A 25,669-nucleotide genomic window follows, 5' to 3' on the forward strand; every position below is an offset into this window, starting at 1 on the left:
CACCTTAGCGCTAAGATGGCTTTGTGGAACAGTCCCTGGTTGAGTGTGGCAGATAAACAATTACTCCAGAACGGTGGGAAGGTGTGTGGAGGACACATGGCGGAAGACGGAACAAAACATACTGAAGACAACAGTCTTCATAGCAGCATAGAATCAGACTCTGACGACTTAGCGTCACACCACTGCCAAAAGCTAATTAGTCTATCACGTGACCGGACTTTTCTCTTGTTTGTAAACAAACATACTCAGGCTGAAATCAGAGTGGTCCATGCTAATGGAAGTCTGTATGATTTACAGATTATTTTGCAAAATCCAAAAAGATTCTAACAAATCGCGACCTCGAGAAGTATCGTATATCTTTACACATCACAGTGACAGAATGTTCAGACATCCAAAGGGTCCAGTGTTTGCACATGGAACTGTACAACCATTGTAAACAAAGGATAAACATGTACATGGATATTGTGTTTCATGTTGATATCTTCTCAATGAACATTTTGTGACACATGTTTATGAAATGTGTAGATTCGAAAAAAGAAATGGATTAATCTCATTAAAATCATATCTTAGTTCTCGCTATCGCTAAACAAAGATCTGAGGACATCCCATTAGGGGTCACGTCAGAACGACCTTTCATCCGACGAATCAGAGCGTCGCTTACCAGATCATGAAGTGAGAGCTGGAATGTGATTTCTAATCATGCAACCTTTAACACGGGGTATTTCGAACAATAGTTGGGCTTAACGTCTGAATCCATACAATCTAGACCATCTATGAGCCATTCCAGAATGTTCTTTTGTTCAGGTTTCAAATTTTTAATCGAGAATTTGTCAAAATATGTTTCGAAGCATAGTTGCCAATTTGAAATTAGTGCCGTAAGCACGAGAAAGCTGCCTTCTGATTGGCTAATGTCGACTTCTTGTCAGTCATTCAATTGGTCGGTCAAAGTTCGCGAAAGGTGGGTCTGACATGACCCGTAATGGGATGTCCTCAGATCTTTGTTTAGCGGTAGCGAGAACTAAGATCTGATTTTAATGAGATTGGAAATGGATGAGAAGGTATGGAATTTGTGGAATGGACTGAGTAATCTGCTACGAATTGTCATCTCTGACCGACCAGTGGCAGTGATCACAAGGAGAGAGTATAGACATACACCTGTCATTAAATATAAGTCATAAAATGAAGCTGTCATGACTTAAAGATGTCTGTAAGGCTTAAAAAAATAAAAGAAAGGTTCTCAGGCAATGATTCTGAAAATATCGTGAGGGCGGGCTGTGTTTTTTTTTTTGCTTGTTCAAACTAGTATGTAACCACATAAACACTTGTGTACCATCAACCTGGGAAAGGCCTCCCTACATAACCAAGCATACTAACTCCTATTGCCGCCATGACCATAACACGAGATGAGCAGTAAAGCAGTGTGCATGTAAAGGGAAGGAATTGCGTGCTATTTTGGATCGCATTGTTTTTAAGTATTAGGATTTACAAAAAAAAAATTAAATGAATTAAAATTGTAAAGTGCAGCAGACTATATTATGATGCGGGGGGATTCCTGAGAACCAAGACTATTATTTTTTTTCGCAAAAAACCAACAACAACAGGGGTGATGTCACATAGGGAATTCCAGTGTGATGTGTTGAGGTCACGTGACACTACAGTTGAAGACATCATAACAACCTCCAACGCCTCTACTTACGTACTCTAAGGGATTAGAAAAATTTGAGAAAAACAAAGACCTCAGCTTTAGTTTGAAGTATCCTTGTCTCCCCTTCAACAAAATGGCTCTGAATCTGATGCCGATGTTTTTGAGCTTTTGGCAAATGAGCCGCTAGCAAGTCCTGAATCCGAGTTTGCATCTACGGTGATGTTCCCATCCTCCGCAAACGCCTTCCCGAGTAGATGTGATGACTCGCCCACCTCACGATCTGCTCCAATATCATTGGCTTCAACCTCAACCTCCCCCGTATCCACGGTGATACGACCAGTCACCTGACTTTGACCTTGTGTGAGTTGTGCTCGCTGTTGTGTTTTCTCCTGGAGTCTAAGGTTCAGCTCCCGGACTCGGTCCTCCATCTGTAAAAATCACATTGTGTGTCTCAGAGTTAACAAAACACGTAAATTATTTTATTAACTCACAAACTTAATAATAGTTACTTTTTTTAAATAACCAAATAATTCTAACATCTACAACAAATCAATTTGATTTACTTTCAATTCTTTCAATATGCATATCCATGTGTACTTTGGACCAGTGAAGATCCAGGGTAGAATAGGTCTTTAGCAACCTATGATCGGGATCGGGTGGTCAGGTTTGCTGACTTGGTTGATGCATGTCATCATATCCCAATTGAGTGGATCGAGGCTCATGATGTCAATAACTTGATTGTCTGGTCCAGACTCAATTATTTACAGACTGCCGTCATATAGCTGGAATATTGCTAAGTGTGGCGTTAAACAACAAACAAACAAAACAAACAAACTATGATACGATTAATCAAGGTCCTATAATGGAAATATTTTGTGGAATACAGAGAATGGTGTATTTTTAAATCAATGTCATATCATCTGCATGAATGAAAGCGAAAGATTTTCTGCCTTTTTAACAAGTTGGAGAAACAACACTGTTATGAACAACACTAATGACACTAAAAAATGGGAATCTCTGAGAAATGAACTGAGGCATACGCTGGACTAGCAGACCTTGATGTCCTACATAGTCAAGTTTGTGATTTAAGGGTTACCTCTGCAATCTGTTTCTTGAGTTGTTCGTTCTCCACCAACAGCCTCTGATGTCTCTCTTCCTCCTCGCGACTCACCAGTGAGTCAGTCAGTGATCTCACTTCCTGTCCGTTACGTTGTGGGTTGCGGACAATCTCAATCATCTGCAGTCATGTTACAGAATCAAACAAGATCTCAATAACACAAGCAATGGTATGACTATTTGCATCTTCCCGAGGCAAGAGAGTTAACTGACTTTAAAAGTCCAGTTTCAGCCCTTGCCGAACTAGGCAGGAATTTCGCTTTTATGAGTGATGTCCGTTCTATGTCCTCCCTATTGACCAATCAGATTCCATCTTTCATGTCACTTGCATTTACATCAAGCAATATGGCAGCGCCCAGTCAAGACGATCTGACCGATAATCAAGATCTACATTTTAAAAAAACGTGTCTTATCTTGCAGAGTGCATCAAATCACATCAGAACCTTAATTAGAAACATGAAGAAATTTGGAAAATGTCCTTTGACACTGAGTTGAGAGAACACATTTTTCGCAAATCCTGCAATTGACCGAAATCTGCACAGCAGTTTACAAACCAGATGTCACTTTCATTATGCAATTTTGATTTGACTGTACATAGACTCCTTAGTCCAGCCAAAACTCCATAATTCCAGCCTAATATATAGTCAGTTAACTCTCTTGCCTCGCGAAGATGGACTATTTGGTGTGACAATGGTATCATATTTGGAAGCGTTAAAGCTTATGGATTGTCACTAATCTGAAAAAATAAAAAAATTAAGCCTTTCAACGACTATCCATGGATAGACACCATTGGTCATACCCAACTAGTGATGATTTTGGACAAGTGTTTTATGTACAGTAACTTGATTTTGGAAGACAACAAGCAGTCCCTCTACATTTTCACTAGTCACGGACTAACAGACAAGTGGCTGAGTCTATCCCTGATGCCCAAGCTTAGACACCGAGTGGGTGGGTAATATTCCAGTTATATCATGGCATGTCAGGTTAGTGTGGGAGGAAAGCCGTTATGCAGTGTATATCTGATTACAGTCAGATCTCAGACGTTATGCAGATCTCAGACATTGAGACACAGAGAGATAGGCATGGTAGCTGTTACTTCATTGATTTCTCGAATTCAGCACACATTGCCTCCCAAATTACTCATGTGAATTTTTTTTTGACTTATATTTATGGTAATAAGTTTGCTTTGGTGATACATGCATATCATCCCTTGGAAAAATTGTCGAATGAGCCCTTGTTTCTAAGTATGTTTTGTAGTGTTATGTCGACGGTAGTTTTGACTTGTCTGGAATGATATTTCAGCTCACCTTGGGTGCAAAGATGAGGCCCATGGAGAGGAAGCTGCACAAGACGATGGCCAGCGCAACAAATGCAAATGTGGCATTTTCCTGGTTGCCAATGATGAGGCTGATTGGTGCCGTGATGACGCATAGAACCTGTCACAGAAAGACATACATAGTGGTGGGCAGCAGGATTAGGAATGATAAGGTGATGATTGTGTGTGTACTGTGTGTGTATAGGGGGTGGGTGGGGGAGGAGAGAAGGATGAGGTAGTGCTCTACACTAGTCAGGGGTGTGAGGGTGATGATTGTGTGTGTGCTATGTGTGTGTGTGTGGGGGGGGGGGGGGGAGGAGAGAAGGATGAGGTAGTGCTCTACACTAGTCGGGGGTGTGAGGGTGATGATTGTGTGTGTACTCCGTGTGTGTGTGTGTGTGTGTGGGGGGGGGGGGGGGGGTGAGGAGAGAAGGATGAGGTAGTGCTCTACACTAGTCGGGGGTGTGAGGGTGATGATTGTGTGTGTACTGTGTGTGTGTGTGGGGGGGGGGGCAAGGAGAGAAGGATTAGGTAGTGCTCTACACTAGTCAGGGGTGTGAGGGTGACGATTGTGTGTGTACTGTGTGTATAGGGGGTGGGTGGGGGAGGAGAGAAGGATTAGGTAGTGCTCTACACTAGTCGGGGGTGTGAGGGTGTCGATTGTGTGTGTGCTGTGCGGTGTGTGTGTGTGGGGGGGGGGGGGGGGGGGAGGGGGAGGCGGCGAGGAGAGAAGGATGATCGCATTCCTTCTGACGTATTTCTGTTTGAATAAACAGATGGTTGGAACTCGTATCTAAGTACATTTTCCCAATCAGACATTTTGTACCTATCTCTTGAGACCTACAGCGGGAACCTGGGTAGGGTCAGGTAATAGGGGTGTGGGTACCCGGGTAGGGTCAGGTAATAGGGGTGTGGGTACCTGGGTAGGGTCAGGTAATAGGGGAGTGGGTACCTGGGTAGGAAATTTGGACTCGTCCCAGCCTGGGTGAGTGAGTTGGTGTACTGGCAGGTGGTGAGTGAGAAGGAATGAAATCTGATGCTACTAAAAAAATGATTATGTACCATCGTAGGTACATTTTGGAATTGTTTGAGCAAAGAAACTCTTGCATTAAAATAACTGAGACAAAGAGAAGTCCTCCAGTTATCCAGGTATCACACTTACAACAACATTATAGATTGCCATGCCGACAAAGCGGGAGTCGTTGACCTGCTTGAGTTTGACACTGCGTGTCTCATACGCCAGAAAGATCCCAAATATGAGTAGGATCCCCTTGTAGCCGAACAGCACCCCTGGAACAGAGAGAGGGTACACTGGTCAGCTGGACAATACTGTTCTATTAGTTATGGTGTCTTTAGTTGCCGTTAACTGTGTCATATTAGGTTAGCCAAAATATACTGGGCGAGGCATCAGCCGACACCGTATTATACCATACACGGCAACTAAAGACACCATAATGAATTTCTGATGCTGAAAAGTTTACACTATCTTGTATCCGTATCGCACATGTCATGTCAAAATGTAAACATGACACAAACAACTGTTGACCTTAAGGGTCAAAGGGAGACTACTCTTCAAACCTTAGAGGCCAAACCTTGTTGATAATTTTAACTGTATTTATTTTGTCAATAAGTCGCAAACTTTATATATAAAAATATTAATGTCCTTGCAAACATTAAAATCAATGATATTAAAACACAAAACAGTGTCGCATAACAAATTTCTGTTCCAGAATTTTCATGTGAAATATGTGAGGTGTTGGAAAATCCAAAATGGCTGCTACTGACAGTATATGGTCTCATATTAGGTCAGTAACAACCATCTTGGATTTTTACTGACGGTCAACAGGCTCATGCGGGGTCAGTAGTTCTGCTCTCTGATTGGTCAATCTCCCTTTGAGGCATAATAAACACAGGTATTGTGCTATGGACACATGTCCTAGGATTTCCTTTCATAACAAACTTTTCAAAAACATATTTTTTAAGTAAATAATCTTTTAAAAGTATAAAATTCAAAGCATGAAACATAAACATGATGAAAGAATGAAATGCTGCAAAATCGTTGTTTCCCTTCAAATTTCTTTCAACTTCACAGTTGCCATGGTAACATACCCAGCCACACAGTGAGGTTGTCGGAGTTGCAGTGCTCCAGCATTGGGCGGAGTTGGATGTCCTCTTCCGTGTCTGTCGGCGCCTCCAGACTGAATCGGTCCAGCTTCCTCTGCAGGGGGTCGAGGATCTGCCACGCCACCAACACACTGATGTCCAGCAGAAGCAGGATGGTCACCACAATGTACAGCTCCCAGCTCTTTACTGACTGTAATCAGATATACACAATGTACAGCTCCCAGCTCTTTACTGACTGTAATCAGATATACACGATGTACAGCTCCTAGCTCTTTACTGACTGTAATCAGATATACACGATATACAGCTCCCAGCTCTTTACTGATTGTAATCAGATATACACGATGTACAACTCCCAGCTCTTTACTGACTGTAATCAGATATACACGATGTACAGCTCCCAGCTCTTTACTGACTGTAATCAGATATACACGATGTACAGCTCCCAGCTCTTTACTGACTACAATCAGATATACATGATGTGCAGCTCCCAGCTCTTTACTGACTGTAATCAGATATACATGATATACAGCTCCCAGCTCTTTACTGACTGTAATCAGATATACATGATGTACAGCTCCCAGCTCTTTACTGACTGTAATCAGATATACATGCTATACAGCTCCCAGCTCTTTACTGACTGTAACCAGATATACACGATGTACAGCTCCCAGCTCTTTACTGACTGTAATCAGATATACACGATGTACAGCTCCCAGCTCTTTACTGACTGTAATCAGATATACACGATATACAGCTCCCAGCTCTTTACTGACTGTAATCAGATATACATGATGTACAGCTCCCAGCTCTTTACTGACTGTAATCAGATATACACGATATACAGCTCCCAGCTCTTTACTGAATGTAATCAGATATACATGATGTACAGCTCCCAGCTCTTTACTGACTGTAATCAGATATACACGATATACAGCTCCCAGCTCTTTACTGATTGTAATCATATATACACGATATAAAGCTCCCAGCTCTTTACTGACTGTAATCAGATATACAAGATGTACAGCTCCCAGCTCTTTACTGACTGAAATCAGATATACAAGATTACAGCTCCCAGCTCTTTACTGACTGTAATCAGATATACACGATGTACAGCTCCCAGCTCTTTACTGATTGTAATCATATATACACCATATACAGCTCCCAGCTCTTTACTGACTGTAATCAGATATACAAGATGTACAGCTCCCAGCTCTTTACTGACTGTAATCAGATATACATGATATACAGCTCCCAGCTCTTTACTGACTGTAATCAGATATACACGATGTACAGCTCCCAGCTCTTTACTGACTGTAATCAGATATACACGATGTACAACTCCCAGCTCTTTACTGACTGTAATCAGATATACATGCCATACAGCTCCCAGCTCTTTACTGACTGTAATCAGATATACATGATATACAGCTCCCAGCTCTTTACTGATTGTAATCAGATATACATGATATACAGCTCCCAGCTCTTTACTGACTGTAATCAGATATACATGATATACAGCTCCCAGCTCTTGACTGACTGTAATCAGATATACACAATGTACAGCTCCCAGCTCTTTACTGACTGTAATCAGATATACACCATGTACAGCTCCCAGCTCTTTACTGACTGTAATCAGATATACACGATGTACAGCTCCCAGCTCTTTACTGACTGTAATCAGATATACACCATGTACAGCTCCCAGCTCTTTACTGACTGTAATCAGATATACACGATGTACAGCTCCCAGCTCTTTACTGACTGTAATCAGATATACACGATGTACAGCTCCCAGCTCTTTACTGACTGTAATCAGATATACATGCCATACAGCTCCCAGCTCTTTACTGACTGTAATCAGATATACATGATGTACAGCTCCCAGCTCTTGACTGACTGTAATCAGATATACATGCTATACAGCTCCCAGCTCTTTACTGACTGTAACCAAATATACACGATGTACAGCTCCCAGCTCTTTACTGACTGTAATCAGATATACACGATGTACAGCTCCCAGCTCTTTACTGACTGTAATCAGATATACACGATGTACAGCTCCCAGCTCTTTACTGACTACAATCAGATATACATGATGTGCAGCTCCCAGCTCTTTACTGACTGTAATCAGATATACATGATATACAGCTCCCAGCTCTTTACTGACTGTAATCAGATATACATGATGTACAGCTCCCAGCTCTTTACTGACTGTAATCAGATATACACCATGTACAGCTCCCAGCTCTTTACTGACTGTAATCAGATATACACGATGTACAGCTCCCAGCTCTTTACTGACTGTAATCAGATATACACGATGTACAGCTCCCAGCTCTTTACTGACTGTAATCAGATATACATGCCATACAGCTCCCAGCTCTTTACTGACTGTAATCAGATATACATGATATACAGCTCCCAGCTCTTTACTGACTGTAATCAGATATACATGCTGTACAGCTCCCAGCTCTTTACTGACTGTAATCAGATATACATGCTATACAGCTCCCAGCTCTTTACTGACTGTAACCAGATATACACGATGTACAGCTCCCAGCTCTTTACTGACTGTAATCAGATATACACGATGTACAGCTCCCAGCTCTTTACTGACTGTAATCAGATATACACGATATACAGCTCCCAGCTCTTTACTGACTGTATTCAGATATACACGATGTAAAGCTCCCAGCTCTTTACTGACTGTAATCAGATATACACAATGTAAAGCTCCCAGCTCTTTACTGACTGTAATCAGATATACACGATATACAGCTCCCAGCTCTTTACTGACTGTAATCAGATATACACGATATACAGCTCCCAGCTCTTTACTGACTGTAATCAGATATACACGATATACAGCTCCCAGCTCTTTACTGACTGTAATCAGATATACACGCTGTACAGCTCCCAGCTCTTTACTGACTGTAATCAGATATACACAATTACAGCTCCCAGCTCTTTACTGACTGTAATCAGATATACACGATGTACAGCTCCCAGCTCTTTACTGACTGTAATCAGATATACATGCTACACAGCTCCCAGCTCTTTACTGACTGTAATCAGATATACATGCTATCCAGCTCCCAGCTCTTTACTGACTGTAATCAGATATACATGATATACAGCTCCCAGCTCTTTACTGATTGTAATCAGATATACACGATGTACAGCTCCCAGCTCTTTACTGACTGTAGAGTTGCATCCCTTAGGCATGCTAGAAACCTATCATTGTGGGGTAAAATCCCAGATCCCCCCTGATTATGTTTCTAGGTTTGTCAGCACCATACCTGTACTTGTGGGTTCCACCAAAGTGGTAAACGTCTGAGACCTTCATCACTTTGGGCTTTTGACTTACTGACATGCTGTGACTAGAATGAAGTACTGTTCAAAGCGTCATCAAACCCATCATCTTCCTGAGGCAAGGTTGTTAACTGACTGCAGTTCCTACCCTTGCTGAGCTAGGCTGGAATTTCAAGGCTCGATCGTAGCGCCACCAGTGGCTATTACCAGTTATGTCCCTTCGTGTCCCTCCTATTGACCAATCAGATTCTCACATAACTTGCATTTGCTTCAAACAAAATGACAGCACCCAGTCAAAATGATCTGACTGATAAATATGATCTATTTTGTTATAAAACTGCAAATTGCCTCAAATTATGTGAGCACCTAGATTAAAAAAAATGTAAAGATTTTCAAAACATCTGTCGATGCCCAACTGGCGGTACACACGCTTTGTAAATACTGCAGTCGACCGACATCTGCACATTGAAATCCATGTAGTGCGTTTGGTGGTTTTGATTGGACTTTGCAAAGACTTGTTAGTCCAGCCAAAATGTAACTCCGGAATACCAGCTAGCCCAGTTTGGCAAGGGTGGGAACTGGATTTTTATAGTCAGTTAACTCCCTTGCCTCAGGAAGAAGTACACCCCTTCACTTACTTATCGACTCCAAACACTAACTAAGGGTAGGAATGTCTCACTTTTCGATCCTTCTTGCGTGACGTTGTGAGCTGATGCACTGTCCAGATCTTTGAGAACATGCTCCCGTATCCCAGCGTGAACCCCACCGACAGCAGCCATGCCTCCACCTGCACAACAACAACATCCACGTCACTCTACACTCTTACATATATTTCCTGATAGTAAGTGGCAATATATCTATTCCTCAGAAACAAAGGACCATATTTCCTGTATAAGAAGCCCAGGAATCTATTAATTTCAAGCAAGCCTTTTCTCTTGCATCTGTTAGAGACATGGCATCTATTCTGTTTAATGCTGGCACATTGGTAATTCACTAACTTACCAAATTCTACAGTCATGGAAAGACTACATTTGCAGGTACACCATAAAGTGAAGGGAGTATTCATTGCATGCTGTAGGTTAATGTGATAGGGATCTTTAATTTAATAAAAATGATGGACCCGGGGTCTAATTAAGGCATGGCTTTTATTTTTTTTTACAGAGCGTAGTAGCCAGCGTTACTTACAGGCTGATTTGAATTGGAGATCCAATGTCTAAGAGGAAATACAGTACTCAGCTTTTCTTAATTCTGTTTGTTAAATTCATACATAAATCAGACAAACTATTTTTGTCAAGACTAACTGACAAACACTAGCCCCTAGGAAGCCTAGATTAACCCACTGGCCTCCTTCCACAAAGATGTTGTGAGCACTATGACGATTGTAAATATATGTTAAAGAATGGGAGTTACGATTGTCGTAGCACTACGACCATTGTAAATATATGTTAAAGAATGGGAGTTACGATTGTCGTAGCACTACGACCATTGTTAATATATGTTAAAGAATGGGAGTTACGATTGTCGTAGCACTACGACCATTGTAAATATATGTTAAAGAATGGGAGTTACGATTGTCGTAGCACTACGACCATTGTAAATATATGTTAAAGTATGGAAGTTACGATTGTCATAGCCCTATGACGATTGTAAATATATGTTAAAGTATGGGAGTTACGATTGTCATAGCCCTATGATCACTTTGTGCAATGGATCCCTGATCCAGTTACAGAATCTCACCTGGCAAATGACAGGATAGCTCTGTGCTGATACAAACTTCCCATCAAGTCCAAGGAGGAAGATACAGAAGAGACACAGCATGCAGCCGATCACGGTGAGACTGTTGATGCTGGGCTGGGACAATGCCACGCACCTGTAATCCATATAACACTCTGTATAACTGTATAATGTTAACTTTATTTTCTAGTGGTATGCACTCAGAATGACTACTGAGTTATCTCCCTTTCTTGAAGAAGATTCTGCAAGATATTTCTGCAGGTTTTCGTTTGCATTAAGGAAACATTCTGAGTGGACAGTTTCTTCAATAGCAATACATTACTAGAGAACAAGCACTGTCGGAGCAGGTGCCCTCTTCACAGACCTATAATAATATTTTCTATGCCTTGTCTCTTTCATCTATGTAACTATTTATAGTCTCCACTCAGTAAATAGTGTATAATATTACAACAGGACAGGTCGTGTGAACGTCACAGTGAAATAAGAAATGTTTTTATTTTGTTATTATTACAAAGTGTTTTTGCTGTGACCATGTAATAAGATGGTACTTGTTGTTACCCTGCCTGGTATTTGGCGTTAAGGGGATAAAACAAGGTTGACTCAGAATCAGTATACTGTGTCTGGGTGGGGGATCCGTGGTAAACTGAAGCATTTTAAAATGGACATTTGTCCGGACAAGTAAAGCAAACAGACACAAGCACACAAATATGCATGCACACACACACACACACATGCATGCACAGGTGCAATAATCTTGAACAGGATGACGAAACCCATTCACCTCAGTCACTAGCCTAATAAACTGATTGCTTTATCAAAAGTTAGGGCATGGGCTATTACACACTAGTGACCCCATCTCTGTTGTGTAAAACTTGTGGATCAAAAGTAACCACTCCAACTCACTGATCATGAACCTCTTTTTTCTAAAATGGGGTGGGCTTTTGACCTGAGACAGCTGTCTTTCCTCAAGCAGGAAAGACAGGTGGTGGGTGAGTGCTAGAAGATTGGCCTCTGCCCAAGTCAGTACTGGGATAGATAATAGTGACAGATAACAGGGCTGGAGCGAGTAGAGAGGACAAAGTATAGACGTAGTAAATGTTGTCGTAACTGTAGATTTTGAACTTAAAGGTTACAACCAGCCCCTCACCGTCTGTGCCTGTTGGTGTAGTTGAAGGCGAGACAGACGCTCCCAACGATGATGCCAACAGCAGCAAGGGCGCACATCGCAAAGTATAACATCTTCGACACGACACGCAGATGGTCGATGACCTTTGTCCGGTCAGGTGGCGACTTTCCTCCTAAAATACCACACAGCACATGATACAGTGTAGTCAGTGCAGCATACGATATACCAGCAGTGTTGTCAGAGTGTCACAAACTGTTAGATGCATTAATATCTCAAGTAGCTTTGAACATCTTGTAGAGGCAAATTAACAAACTTGAAAATCTTGATATGACTTTTCAGCTCTCTGGAAATAGTGGAAGAGTTTACATGTAGGATTTAGAAATAATTTTACTGAAGGTGCATGAGAACTTTATAATGAGAACAATTTCTTGACTGTCAGCCACCAGTCTGTACCTATCCATTTCTCCCTGTCGAACCACGTCAAATTGTCAGCCATGGAATCATAGTAGCCCAGCTTGTAGTATGTCCCATCTGAAACATTTCACATTCATTTTAAGCATTTTCATATCTAGGGGTGATATACACACATTTGAAAAAAAATATTTGTCATTGAATGAAAACAATTTTTTTCTTTGTTTGTTTGTTGTTTAACGCCACACTCAGAAACTATTCCAGCTTTATGACAGCGGTCTTAGAATAATCGAGTCTGGACCAGAAAATCCATTGATTGACACCACAGCCATCAATCCACGCAATTGGGATATGATGACATGCATCAACCAAGTCAGAAAAGCCTGACCATCCAATCCTGTTAGTCGACAAGCATAGTCACTATTTATAGCAAGCATGGGTTGCTGAAGACCTATTCTACCCCGGATGTTCACGGAGCAGAATGTAATAATGTTCATCATCTATACAACAGTCATATGTTGTCATCGAGTGAGTGTTTGTTTGATTGTTTGTTTAATGTTGCAATCAGCAATATTCCAGCTATGTGACGGAGGTTTGTAAATAATGAAGTCAGTGATTGACATCATGAGCATCGATCTACGCAATTGGAATACGATGACATGTATCAACAGCTATTGTTCAGGGCCTTATCATTTGCAGAAACCCTTGGTCTTTTCAACTGGCCTCCTTCGTTGGGCAGTTAATGGAAGACAACGGGCTTCTGCAAATGATAATGCCCTTACAGTAATATAATCAAACTATACTTGTCGTGATGTGCGTCACTCACTGATCATCTGCTCTATCTGTGTCCAGGCTATTCTGTCTCCTTGGGAAGAGAAGGCCACGTTGCCCTGAAACAGTACACACAAACAGCGTGTGATTAGGGTGTGATGTGTGATATGTCTGTGATATATGTGTCATGCATGATTATTATGTAACATGTGATGCGTTTGAGATATGTGTGTCATGTGTGATTAGTGTGTAATATGTTTGTAATATATGTGTCAGGTGTGATTAGTGTGTAATGTGTGATATGTTTGTGATATGTGTGTCATGTGTGATTAGTGTGTCATGTGTGATATGTCTGTAATATATGTGTCATGCGTGATTAGTGTGTAACATGTGATGCGTTTGAGATATGTGTGTCATGTGTGATTAGTGTGTAATATGTTTGTAATATATGTGTCAGGAATGATTAGTGTGTAATGTGTGATATGTTTGTGGTATGTGTGTCATGTGTGATTAGTGTGTCATGTGTGATATGTCTGTGATATATGTGTTCTGCGTGATTAGTGTGTAACATGTGATGCGTTTGAGATATGTGTGTCATGTGTGATTAGTGTGTAATATGTTTGTAATATATGTGTCAGGTGTGATTAGTGTGTAATGTGTGATATGTTTGTGATATGTGTGTCATGTGTGATTAGTGTGTCATGTGTGATATGTCTGTGATATATGTGTCATGCGTGATTAGTGTGTAACATGTGATGCGTTTGAGATATGTGTGTCATGTGTGATTAGTGTGTAATATGTTTGTAATATATGTGTCAGGTATGATTAGTGTGTCATGTGTGATATGTCTGTGATATATGTGTCATGCGTGATTATTGTGTAACATGTGATGCGTTTGAGATATGTGTGTCATGTGTTTAGTGTGTAATATGTTTGTAATATATGTGTCAGGTGTGATTAGTGTGTAATGTGTGATATGTTTGTGATATGTGTGTCATGTGTGATTAGTGTGTCATGTGTGATATGTCTGTGATATATGTGTCATGCGTGATTAGTGTGTAACATGTGATGCGTTTGAGATATGTGTGTCATGTGTGATTAGTGTGTAATATGTTTGTAATATATGTGTCAGGTATGATTAGTGTGTCATGTGTGATATGTCTGTGATATATGTGTCATGCGTGATTATTGTGTAACATGTGATGCGTTTGAGATATGTGTGTCATGTGTTTAGTGTGTAATGTGTGGATTTTAAATTTTCCGGACCCCTGTGTTACAACTGCAGACAGAAACTGCTCAGTCCTAACTGTTGATCATGTCCGATCAAAATTTAAGAATGTCCGGACAATACTTTTTAAAATGTCCGGACAGAAAAAATTAAATGTCCGGTAAGCAATATTTAAACCGGACATTTGAGATTCCCAATCGGACATGTCCGGCGCATATGACGGTTTCCGGACCCCTGGATATATGTAATATGTGAAGCAAGTGATTTCTTAAGATTGAGTGAGTTTGGATTAACGCCACTTTGAACTGTATTCCAGTTATATCACAGTGTGTCAGCTTAATGTGGGAGGAAAGCCTGAAGTAATGCAGGTCTCAGTCGTTTAACACTTTGGTGAAACCCACGAGCACTGGTATGGTGCTGACAAACCTAGAAACATAATTGGGGCGAACCGGGATTCGAAAGCACAATCATAGGTTTCTGGTGTGGCCACAACAATATAGCTTTTAACTGCAAATCGTACGCAAGAGAGCATTTATTCTCCAAAGCTGTATCCAAGAATTAGTTGTGTGTATCATACGCTGACAAATATATTTAATTATTCATATTATTTTCAGATTCCGATCTAGTTAAATTTGGTGTTTTGTTGAGTGTTTTGACGAATGTAGCAGGGAGATACATGCTGCTTACTGACCGACACTCCGAGGAACTTGGTGGTGTTCATGGCGGAGTAGATCTCGTTAGTGATCTTCTTGTTGTAGTAGTCAAAGTCCTCCAGCTTCATGCCCTTCTCTGCCAACCTGGCAAATACAGCATGGTGAAGTAAACAGCTGGGAGTAAACAAGGGTGAAGTAAACAGCTGGGAGTAAACAAGGGTGAAGTAAACAGCTGGCAGTAAACAAGGGTGAAGTAAACAGCTGGCAGTAAACAAGTGTGAAGTAAACAGCTGGCAGTAAACATGGGTGAGGTAAACAGCTGGCAGTAAACAAGGGTGAAGTAAATAGCTGGCAGTAAACATGGGTGAAGTAAACAACTGACAGTAAACATGGATGACGTAAACAGCTGGCAGTAAACAAGGGTGAAGTAAACAGCTGGCAGTAAACAAGGGTGAAGTAAACAACTGACAGTAAACATGGGTGAAGTCAACAGCTGACAGTGAACAAGGGTAAAGTTAACAGCTGACAGTGAACAAGGGTGAAGTAAATAGCTGGCAGTAAACATGGGTGAAGTAAACAGTTGGCAGTAAACAAGGGTGAAGTAAACAGCTGGCAGTAAACAAGGGTGAAGTAAACAGCTGGCAATAAACAAGGGTGAAGTTAATAGCTGACAGTGAACAAGTGTGAAGTAAACAGCTGGCAGTAAACATAGGTGAAGTAAACAGCTGGCAGTAAACAAGTGTGAAGTAAACAGCTGGCAGTAAACAAGGGTGAAGTAAATAGCTGGCAGTAAACAAGGGTGAAGTAAACAGCTGGCAGTAAACATGGGTGAAGTAACAGTTGGCAGTAAACAAGTGTGAAGTAAATAGCTGGCAGTAAACAAGGGTGAAGTAAACAGCTGGCAGTAAACAAGGGTGAAGTAAACAGCTTGCAGTAAACAAGTGTGAAGTAAACACCTGGCAGTAAACAAGTGTGAAGTAAATAGCTGGCAGTAAACAAGGGTGAAGTAAACAGCTGGCAGTAAACAAGGGTGAAGTAAACAGCTTGCAGTAAACAAGTGTGAAGTAAACACCTGGCAGTAAATAAGGGTGAAGTAAATAGCTGGCAGTAAACATGGGTGAAGTAAACAGCTGGCAGTAAACAAGGGTGAAGTAAACAGCTGGCAGTAAACAAGGGTGAAGTTAACAGCTGGCAGTAAAGAAGGGTGAAGTAAACAGCTGGCAGTAAACAAGGGTGAAGTAAACAGATGGCAGTAAACAAGTGTGAAGTAAATAGCTGGCAGTAAACAAGTGTGAAGTAAACAGCTGGCAGTAAACAAGGGTGAAGTAAATAGCTGGCAGTAAACAAGGGTGAAGTAAATAGCTGGCAGTGAACAAGGGTGAAGTAAACAGCTGGCAGTAAACAAGGGTGAAGTAAATAGCTGGCGGTAAACAAGGGTGAAGTAAACACCTGGCAGTAAACAAGGGTGAAGTAAATAGCTGGCAGTAAACATGGGTGAAGTAAACAGCTGGCAGTAAACAAGGGTGAAGTAAACAGCTGGCAGTAAACAAGGGTGAAGTAAACAGCTGGCAGTAAACAAGGGTGAAGTAAACAACTGGCAGTAAACAAGTGTGAAGGAAACAGGTGGCAGTAAACAAGTGTGAAGTAAACAGCTGGCAGTAAACAAGGGTGAAGTAAACAGCTGGCAGTAAACAAGTGTGAAGTAAACAACTGATAGTAAACATGGATGACGTAAACAGTTGGCAGTAAACAAGTGTGAAGTAAACAGGTGGCAGTAAACAAGGGTGAAGTTAATAGCTGGCAGTAAACAAGGGTGAAGTAAATAGCTGTCAGTGAACAAGGGTGAAATAAACAGCTGGCAGTAAAAAAGGGTGAAGTAAACAGATGGCAGTAAACAAGGGTGAAGTAAACAGCTGGCAGTAAACATGGGTGAAGTAAATAGCTGGCAGTAAACAAGGGTGAAGTAAACAGCTGGAAATAAACAAGGGTGAAGTAAACAGCTGGCAGTGAACAAGGGTGAAGTAAACAGGTGGCAGTAAACAAGGGTGAAGTAAACAGCTGGCAGTAAAGAAGTGTGAAGTAAACAGGTGGCAGTGAACAAGGGTGAAGTAAATAGCTGGCAGTGAACAAGGGTGAAGTAAACAGCTGGCAGTAAACATGGGTGAAGTAAACAGGTGGCAGTAAAGAAGTGTGAAGTAAACAGGTGGCAGTGAACAAGGGTGAAGTACACAGCTGGCAGTAAAGAAGTGTGAAGTAAACAGGTGGCAGTGAACAAGGGTGAAGTAAACAGGTGGCAGTGAACAAGGGTGAAGTAAACAGCTTGCAGTGAACAAGGGTGAAGTAAACAGGTGGCAGTAAACAAGGTCGAAGTAAACAGCTGGCAGTAAAGAAGTGTGAAGTAAACAGGTGGCAGTGAACAAGGGTGAAGTAAACAGGTGGCAGTGAACAAGGGTGAAGTAAACAGCTGGCAGTGAACAAGGGTGAAGTAAACAGGTGGCAGTAAACAAGGGTGAAGTAAACAGCTGGCAGTAAAGAAGTGTGAAGTAAACAGCTGGCAGTAAACAAGGGTGAAGTAAATAGCTGGCAGTAAACAAGGGTGAAGGAAACAGGTGGCAGTGAACAAGGGTGAAGTAAACACCTGGCAGTAAACAAGGGTGAAGTAAACAGCTGGCAGTAAACAAGGGTGAAGTAAACAGCTGGCAGTGAACAAGGGTGAAGTAAACAGCTGGCAGTAAACAAGTGTGAAGTAAACAGCTGGCAGTAAACAAGGGTGAAGTAAATAGCTGGCAGTAAAAAAGGGTGAAGGAAACAGGTGGCAGTGAACAAGTGTGACGTAAACTGTTGGCAGCAAGCTTGGGTGATTAAGTCAGGAATCGTCCATCCATATGGTGGCCTGCAAATTATCCTTCTAAATAAGTGGTTAATATAATGAGAGGCTTCCCTGGCTACAGGCTCAGGTCCCAATGACAGTCAACCAAGTCTCTTATCTTGACCATCCAATCCATTAAATCCATCAAGGCTGTCTGACAAGAACTCCTGCCTTCCAGAAACACAGAACAGAAGTTGGCAACGAAAGGAAACAGGGACACTGTTTATCGCTACGTACCTCGATGCTGTTTTGTTCAGGGCGAAGGCCATGGCCCAGACAGCATCATACGCCAGAGGGGCTTCTGGGTAACCGGTGACCTGGCTTGTATCCGTTACATTCAGCCGTTTATTCAGTCTCTCTGTGAAGTTTTTCGCAGTCTGGAAAATATGTATGTGCACTGTTTTTCACTGGGTTAGACATACAGGGAGAAAATCAGTTTGGATTCTACACAATTCCAGCAGTTGTTGATAGTATTGAAGTAAGGTCAATAATTTGGAATCAGTCTTACTGTCAGTGTTTGGAATAGTATGTCAAATCAAGTGCTAATTGAAGTACTGACTTTCGCTTTGTGTGTGCTTGTTGGTGTATGAACCTTGATAGAGTGGGGGCCAGACTATGAATGTCAGAGCTTGCGTGTAAATATCACATTCAAAACTAATACACACGCGGTATGAAACACTGCATATTCTGAGAGTAGGGGTTTCAATATATAACCATTTCCTGACAACAGTGATTGACATCATGAGCACCAACCCACACAATTGGGAAACAGTTACATGAAATCCACCTTGTCCCTGAGTCTGACCATCCGATCCATTTACACAATTTAGGCACCTATTTCAACAAACATAGGTTGCAGGAGGCACATATTCTTACCAAGAATCCTGACAGTCTTCTAGTTGCTTCCCCTTAATGCCGCACTCAGCAATATTCCAGCTATATGACGACGGTCAGTAAATAATCAAGTCTGGACCAGACAATCCGGTGACTGACATCATGAGCATCGATCCACGCAATTGGGATCAATGACATGCATCAACCAAGTCAGCGAGCCTGACCACCCGATCCCGTTAGTTGCCTCTTACGACAAGCATAGTCGCCTTTTACGGCAAGCATGGGTTGTTGAAGACCTATTCCACCCAGGATCTTTACGGGTCTTGTTAACAACTACAGTAAACTACGGTCATAACGAACATAAAGGGATCACTAATTTTAGTATGTAATAACTGTAGTTCCTTATAAGTATATATACAGCATATATACAACAAATTGCTGGGACTAAGAAATAAGTTTGTTATATCGGTCAGTTCATTATAAGCGTGTTCATAATAAACATAGTTTACTGTAGTTACAGTTGTGAGAAAATGTGAACTGAGAGGTGAGAGGTGTTCGGCTTTACCAGTCCAACTTCAGTGATGGTGGGCTCCTGGTGCAGGATGACGGCCTCAGTGGTGAAATGTCCCTCCAGTGCCTCCTCCATCTGCTCTGCTGTACAGTTGATGCTGGGGTCCACCTGCTTGTACCAGTTGTCAGGGTACCAGCCGATGATGAACCACACGTACTTCTTGCCGTACAGACCCTCCTTGTACACCTGGCATAAGGAGAGATGGGGTGAGGAAGTCAGCTTTTATGACACAAGGTTCCAGTTACCCCAAGGGCGGTTGGGTAGCCTAGTGGTTAAAGCGTTCGCTCGTCATGCCAAAGACCCGGGTTCGATTCCCGACATGGGTACAATATGTAAGCCCATTTCTGGTGTCCCCCGGCGTGATATTGCTGGGATATTGCTAAAAGCGATGTAAAAACCATACTCACTCACTCAGTTTCATCATTCACTGTTACAGGATGGACAGAGTCAGAAAGTGAGTGAGATTAATGCAGCTATTAACAGTATTCCAGTCATGTCAATGGGTGTTAGCTTAATGTGGAAGGAAAGCCCCAGTGATGCATGTCTCAGACATTTACAACTTTGGTCAAACCTTTATTTTCTTATTTGTTGTTAACTCCCTCACTCAGCAATATTCAAGCTATATGACGGTGATCTGTAAATAATCAATTCTGGACGAGACAATCCAGTGATTGACATCATGAGCATCGACCAAGTCAGAGAGTCTGACCACCTGAACCCATTAGTCACCTTGTGCGACAGAAAATGGGTTGCTGAAAAGCAATTCTAACCTGGATCTTCACGGGGCGAAGTGAAACCTTTAAGTAAGATGAAGGATCATTATTTGGGATAACTGAGACCTCAACCCACTGGGCCACCCTACTCTGGTGAGAGAACACATCAAATAGTTTCCTCCTCACCTGACAAAACACCCTCCTGGCCATGTCTTCATAAAAGACGCCAACGATGATCCGAGCATCTCCACGCTGGAAAACAGAGCATGTGTTTCTCATAGCAAATGATGAAACTGGATGCATCACAGAATACCTGGCTGACCGCACAAACACATGTAACCATGGCAACAGGTGAAAGTTTGTAAACATCTAATATCACCTCTGACTCCAGATACTTGGTAACATAACAGGACTGATTCATGAACATACAGAAATCACAGATGGAGAGTGTGAGAATGTGAATAATTTACTTCTCTGCTGAACAAGGATGTACAGATGGGGACTGTTAGAATGTAAAGAATTTACTTCTATATTGAAAAAAGATTTAGCATTACTCGCTAAACATGTGAACGAAACTAGTTATCTGATTAGCCAGTCACTGTCTTGTAGAAATCCATACAAGTTGGCCAGCCAGAACAAATATTTGACATAATGTCACTTGGTGCTTAAGTCTTAATTCTGTTTGTGCTTCGAGTTATGAAGGTCTGATGGCTATGTCAAGATTGATCTAATGGACAACCACAAATATGTCACCGAAAAAAGTATTTGTGACTTGTGACCTCATAATGCTAGATATGGTCCATGTGTCACACGACACCCTCCTTCCATTGTGTGCTGTACTAGTCATTCCTGAGACACAACTTATGGATAACAACTGCTTTATTTTCACTGCAATGGAGGCGTTTCTGTCTAGATCTGTCAAGCTTGACAACGGCATGAGGATCTATACTCAAACGTAGCCATTACAGTAAAAAATAAAAAGTGGTTATCCATTAATTGTGTCTACTTTGTCATCTGTCAACTTCTAAGAAACGCCTATCACACAATTCAAGTCATCCCTTGTCATTCCCTTTGACACTAAAATACATCTGTATAATATCACATTGTGTCACTTCTTTCATGTGTAATCTCACAACCTGGCTACCATGGTGTGCATCGTTCATGGGAAAGTAAGACTGTGACTCGTCTGTACCAACCTTCAGAGTCCTAACAGCGTTAGTAGGGTCTGTGAGAAAACTCTGTCGGACATCGATGCTGATGCCTGCAGCTTTCACTCTTGCCTCCAAATCTTTGACCGTCTGAAAGGAAAGGATGAATACAATACTTGTCACATATATGCTTTGACATACGACCCCAGGAACCAAAGCTGGTCATATGAGATATATGAATGGCTCCCATGGTCAGGCCTTATGACTTGGTTGACTGTGTGTCTTCTTGTCTATGCATCATATCACCAACTGATTTGTCTTTCCCAGACTTGATTATTTATAGGCTGCCTTGTTTTAGCTGAAATTTTAATTAAACAGCAAACAAACAAATTGATAACAGGGATTTGTAGTATTATCCAACTTTTCGATGAGTCATAATCCATAACCCAGTGTTGGAATTCAATTTCCGCATTTTATTTTCAGACCTGTTTTACATAATTTGATTCCATTTTTTGCAATCAAAGAAGTGTAACACAATAAATAAGACATACACAGCGACATATATTCATGATTATTGTTTCATAACATAAAAAAATACTAACCATTGCTTGGACTTTTTTATTATTATGTTCCATGTATCACTTATGTCAAGAAATCAAGCAATGCCTCCTAGGAGATATCACTACAATGACATTGCATCACAATGCTGCTTTGCAGACCATTGTGATGTCATTGGTTAACATGATGTCACAATCAAATGACATCACTAATCTCTCTGCCACTGAAGCTGTAGTTGTATGATTTACACTCAAGGCTCTGGCTGCTACTGTTTACTTTTATCAACTCATCTTGATATATTGGATCTTGGAAGATTCTCTTTTTTATCTTGTGTTGTTTCTCAACTGTGTCAACAAGAATTGACAGAACTGACACATTTATTTAAAAACAAAATAGCCAAAACCTGACAATACTCATTCCACCACTGAGAAAAATATGAAAAAGGAAATATTGTACATGTATATCGCTGTGTATAAAGCGAGTTTTTCGTTTTTCAATGATACAATGATACATGGGGTATTCTTACAATTATATTTCCTGTCACTATGCAAAATAATACATGAAACCCACAAAACAAACAAAGCAGAGATGAACCTACAGATGAGAAGACCTCTTCAGTTTGCTGAATTGTTGCTATGCGGGTCCAGCCAAACTTCTGAAATACTTTCACCCTCGTTGGGTTATGGAGAGTAGCTGATGGATGGGTGCGGAAGAAAGTCGGGAACCTCTCACGATTGGAAAGTGCTGGGGAACTGGAACCATAGCCAAGCTGAGGAAAAATCAGAACCAATTTTAGAAAATAGGTTTGTATAAATATTTGACATCATATTTGAAAATGGGAAAGTCTTTGTTTGGCCCATCATAATATTCTTAAGCATGTTAAGAGGTGTAGGGATAGACTTGTTCAGAGTTATATTTTCTCTTGACCCATGTTAACCATACTTCTGTACCTCATCATGTCATAAGTCAAAAACCTGCAAGTGTCGGAAAGAAAATGGTCTATTCCTTGATATAAACATGCCCAATAACTTCCCTAGGAATATTAACAAGTTTTCTGTAACTTCTTTAAGTGGCATTTAGAAGTTGGTGTGATGAAGTAAGACAAGTTCTATGGATGAACAACTTCTTTATTACAATAGAGCGGTTTCGGTGTAGATCCTAACACCTTTTAAGCAAGTGATGGAGAGTGCTAAACAACATAGGAATATATACTTATTAACATCAATGTTTATACAGTAAATTGATTGATGGACACAGAGAGCTGGTTAAGATATCCACTGGCTTCCAATTATCCAGTGGGCAAAATAAAATAAAAAGGGGCCAATATCATACCTTGCCATTTCATTGACATGAGAAATATTGTAACTAAATTATATTTAGGTATTACAACATAGCTGGATATCTCACCACAACCAGGTTCCACATCTTTGCTGCCTGCGCCACGAAGGTGGAGACGATGCTGCAACCAGTGAGAACAAGGATCTTCGTCGGTGGCTCATACAGGAGCTGGTACAGGACCTTCGTGCCCAGGCCACCCATACACTGTAACCATGGAAACAGACATGCGTAAACTCTGATACAGAGTGAGTGAGTATGGTTTTACCCACTTTTAGCATTATTCCAACAATATCATAGGGAGGGACGTAAAAAATGGAATGCACACTTTGTACCCTTATAGGGAATTGAACTGGACCTTCAGCATGAAGAGTATATGCTTAACCACCATAGGCTACCCTACAGCCCTCATACAGAGATAGTTCACACCAAAATCATGATTAGGTAAAGTAAATAGACTGAACCTCACTGTCAAGATTATTGCACTTATATAGTGAAGTGCATGTACATGTGTGGATTATGATACTAGTCCGGACTAACGCTAGTTTTAGAATGCTAGTCCACTGAGATGCCATGCTATGTTTAACATAGATACCCCACTCAGACACAGTATACATGGTATATGGACTCCGAGCAGACCAGTCCTTGTTTTATCCCTTAAAAGCAGAACACAAGGCTGGTTAACACAAGAGTCATCTTTTAACATCTTTTGGTATGACGCGGCCATGCAAAGATCAACCTTCTGCTCTCCGGGTAGACATTCTATCCACTAGACCACAGTGGATAGTCCCTAATCATTGAATGAGAGGATCAGTCAAGGCATTTACTAGGCACCCCAAAGTAGCAACAGGACCTGTGAACATCCGGGGTAGAATAGGTCTTCAGCAACCCATGCTTGCCGTAAAAGGTGACTATGCTTGTCATAAAAGGCGAGTAACGGGATCGGATAGTCAGGCCCGGTGACTTGGTTGATGCATGTCATCAATCCCTATTGCATGGATCGATGCTCATGATATTAATCTCTGGATTGTCTGGTCCAGACTTGATTATTTGCAGACCGCCGTCATATAGCTGGAATATTGCTGAGTGTGGCGTTAAACAACAAACCAACCAACCAGAGTAGCAACAGCACATGAAGCTGCATATTGTCAGGAAAGTGTCTAATTTGGACATAACACTTAAATTCAGTATTGAGCATGTTGGGCTCAGTTTGCAGAAAAATTAAATCATGAGGAATAAAACATGACTGACAGAATAGAGTTATCATCATAAACTAAGGTGTAATCAATGGTTTGATGTACTGCCACTGAAACATGGCATGTGAATATCAAAGATACTCAGTTGTAATTTGTGAAGTTATCATCATAAACTGAGGTGTAATCAATAAATGTTTTGCTGTACTGTACTGCCACAGAAAGATGACATGTGAATATCAAAGATACTCAGTTGTAATGTTTACCTTGCTGTCATTATATTTCATGTCCAATTTGTATTCAGGTAGAATGTCCTGTCTTGCATTCACATCTTCCTGGGCCATCTCAACAGCTGGAAGACAAGCCTTTCCTCCGGCCCAGCTTCCGGACATCGGGAAAATGGCCCCAATGGTAAGAGTCTTATTTTTCATGCTCTCACATATTTGCAGAGATAGTAAAATAGCAACCACCAAAATACTTCTTAATTCCATTTTGCAGATAAATTACAGAATGTAAGAAGATATGCCTGGAACCTGACTATCAGAAGTACATTGCGACCGTCGCTCTTGCCGATTTCGGCCGTGATTTACTCAGTCATTGATTAAATCCTTGTCTGGTTGGCAGGTGCCCATCGACTCGTCACCACTGCGATGTTTATTAAAAGTGTCCATGACCCATAATACCTTCCATTTCGATATACTCGCGGTATGGATCGATACGCACTGGTCTTTGGTGCCATTGGCTAGCTCTTCTGCATCCATTATGTTAAACTAGAGCTAAATATCGATTTTCGCTGATAAATGTTTCTGTCAACTTCTGCAGCGCGTGTGATCTACGTCATTGATTTTGTGGTCTATGTTACAAAACTAAGAATGTGATCGATATGAATTTACAAAATGTAATAAATTATGCCAACTTTTCTCAAAGAAAAGTATGTTGTTTCGCAATTAAGCTAAGTGATTGCTTAGTATGTTTTGAGATATAAACATTTCTGTATTTCGAAAGATGGT

The 25,669-nt window shown here is 41.1% G+C and overlaps 1 protein-coding gene across 1 annotated transcript; it reads right to left on the reverse strand.

The window, feature by feature from the left end:
• Positions 1 to 947: 947 nt before the first annotated feature.
• Positions 948 to 25,490, reverse strand: LOC124114380 (gamma-aminobutyric acid type B receptor subunit 1-like). The gene is made up of 18 exons (XM_048389289.1): positions 24,926 to 25,490; positions 23,539 to 23,673; positions 22,730 to 22,900; positions 21,622 to 21,723; positions 20,612 to 20,677; positions 19,707 to 19,898; positions 18,545 to 18,684; positions 15,477 to 15,582; positions 13,613 to 13,676; positions 12,829 to 12,906; positions 12,397 to 12,547; positions 11,253 to 11,385; positions 10,195 to 10,302; positions 6,186 to 6,390; positions 5,239 to 5,366; positions 4,069 to 4,197; positions 2,742 to 2,882; positions 948 to 2,073 (listed from the first exon to the last, which is right to left on the reverse strand). Exons 1-18 carry the CDS (start codon positions 25,148 to 25,150, stop codon positions 1,771 to 1,773), a joined length of 2,577 nt encoding a protein of 858 aa, XP_048245246.1. The 5' UTR covers positions 25,151 to 25,490; the 3' UTR covers positions 948 to 1,770.
• Between the last annotated feature and the right edge of the window lie 179 nt (positions 25,491 to 25,669).

Source organism: Haliotis rufescens, unplaced genomic scaffold (genome assembly GCF_023055435.1).
Source record: "Haliotis rufescens isolate VD_foot unplaced genomic scaffold, xgHalRufe1.0.p SCAF_8, whole genome shotgun sequence".
NCBI classification, from domain to species: domain Eukaryota; kingdom Metazoa; phylum Mollusca; class Gastropoda; order Lepetellida; family Haliotidae; genus Haliotis; species Haliotis rufescens.

Bases quoted from the DNA above. Each gene is read 5' to 3' on its own strand.
- LOC124114380 (XM_048389289.1), bottom strand. From the start codon at position 25,150: ATGGAATTAAGAAGTATTTTGGTGGTTGCTATTTTACTATCTCTGCAA. The intron at 20,678-21,621 runs GTTGGTACAGAC...TCTGTTTTCCAG, and splicing joins ACGCTGTTAGGACTCTGAAG to CGTGGAGATGCTCGGATCAT. The intron at 13,677-15,476 runs GTCAGTAAGCAG...GTACTGTTTCAG, and splicing joins CCAAGTTCCTCGGAGTGTCG to GGCAACGTGGCCTTCTCTTC.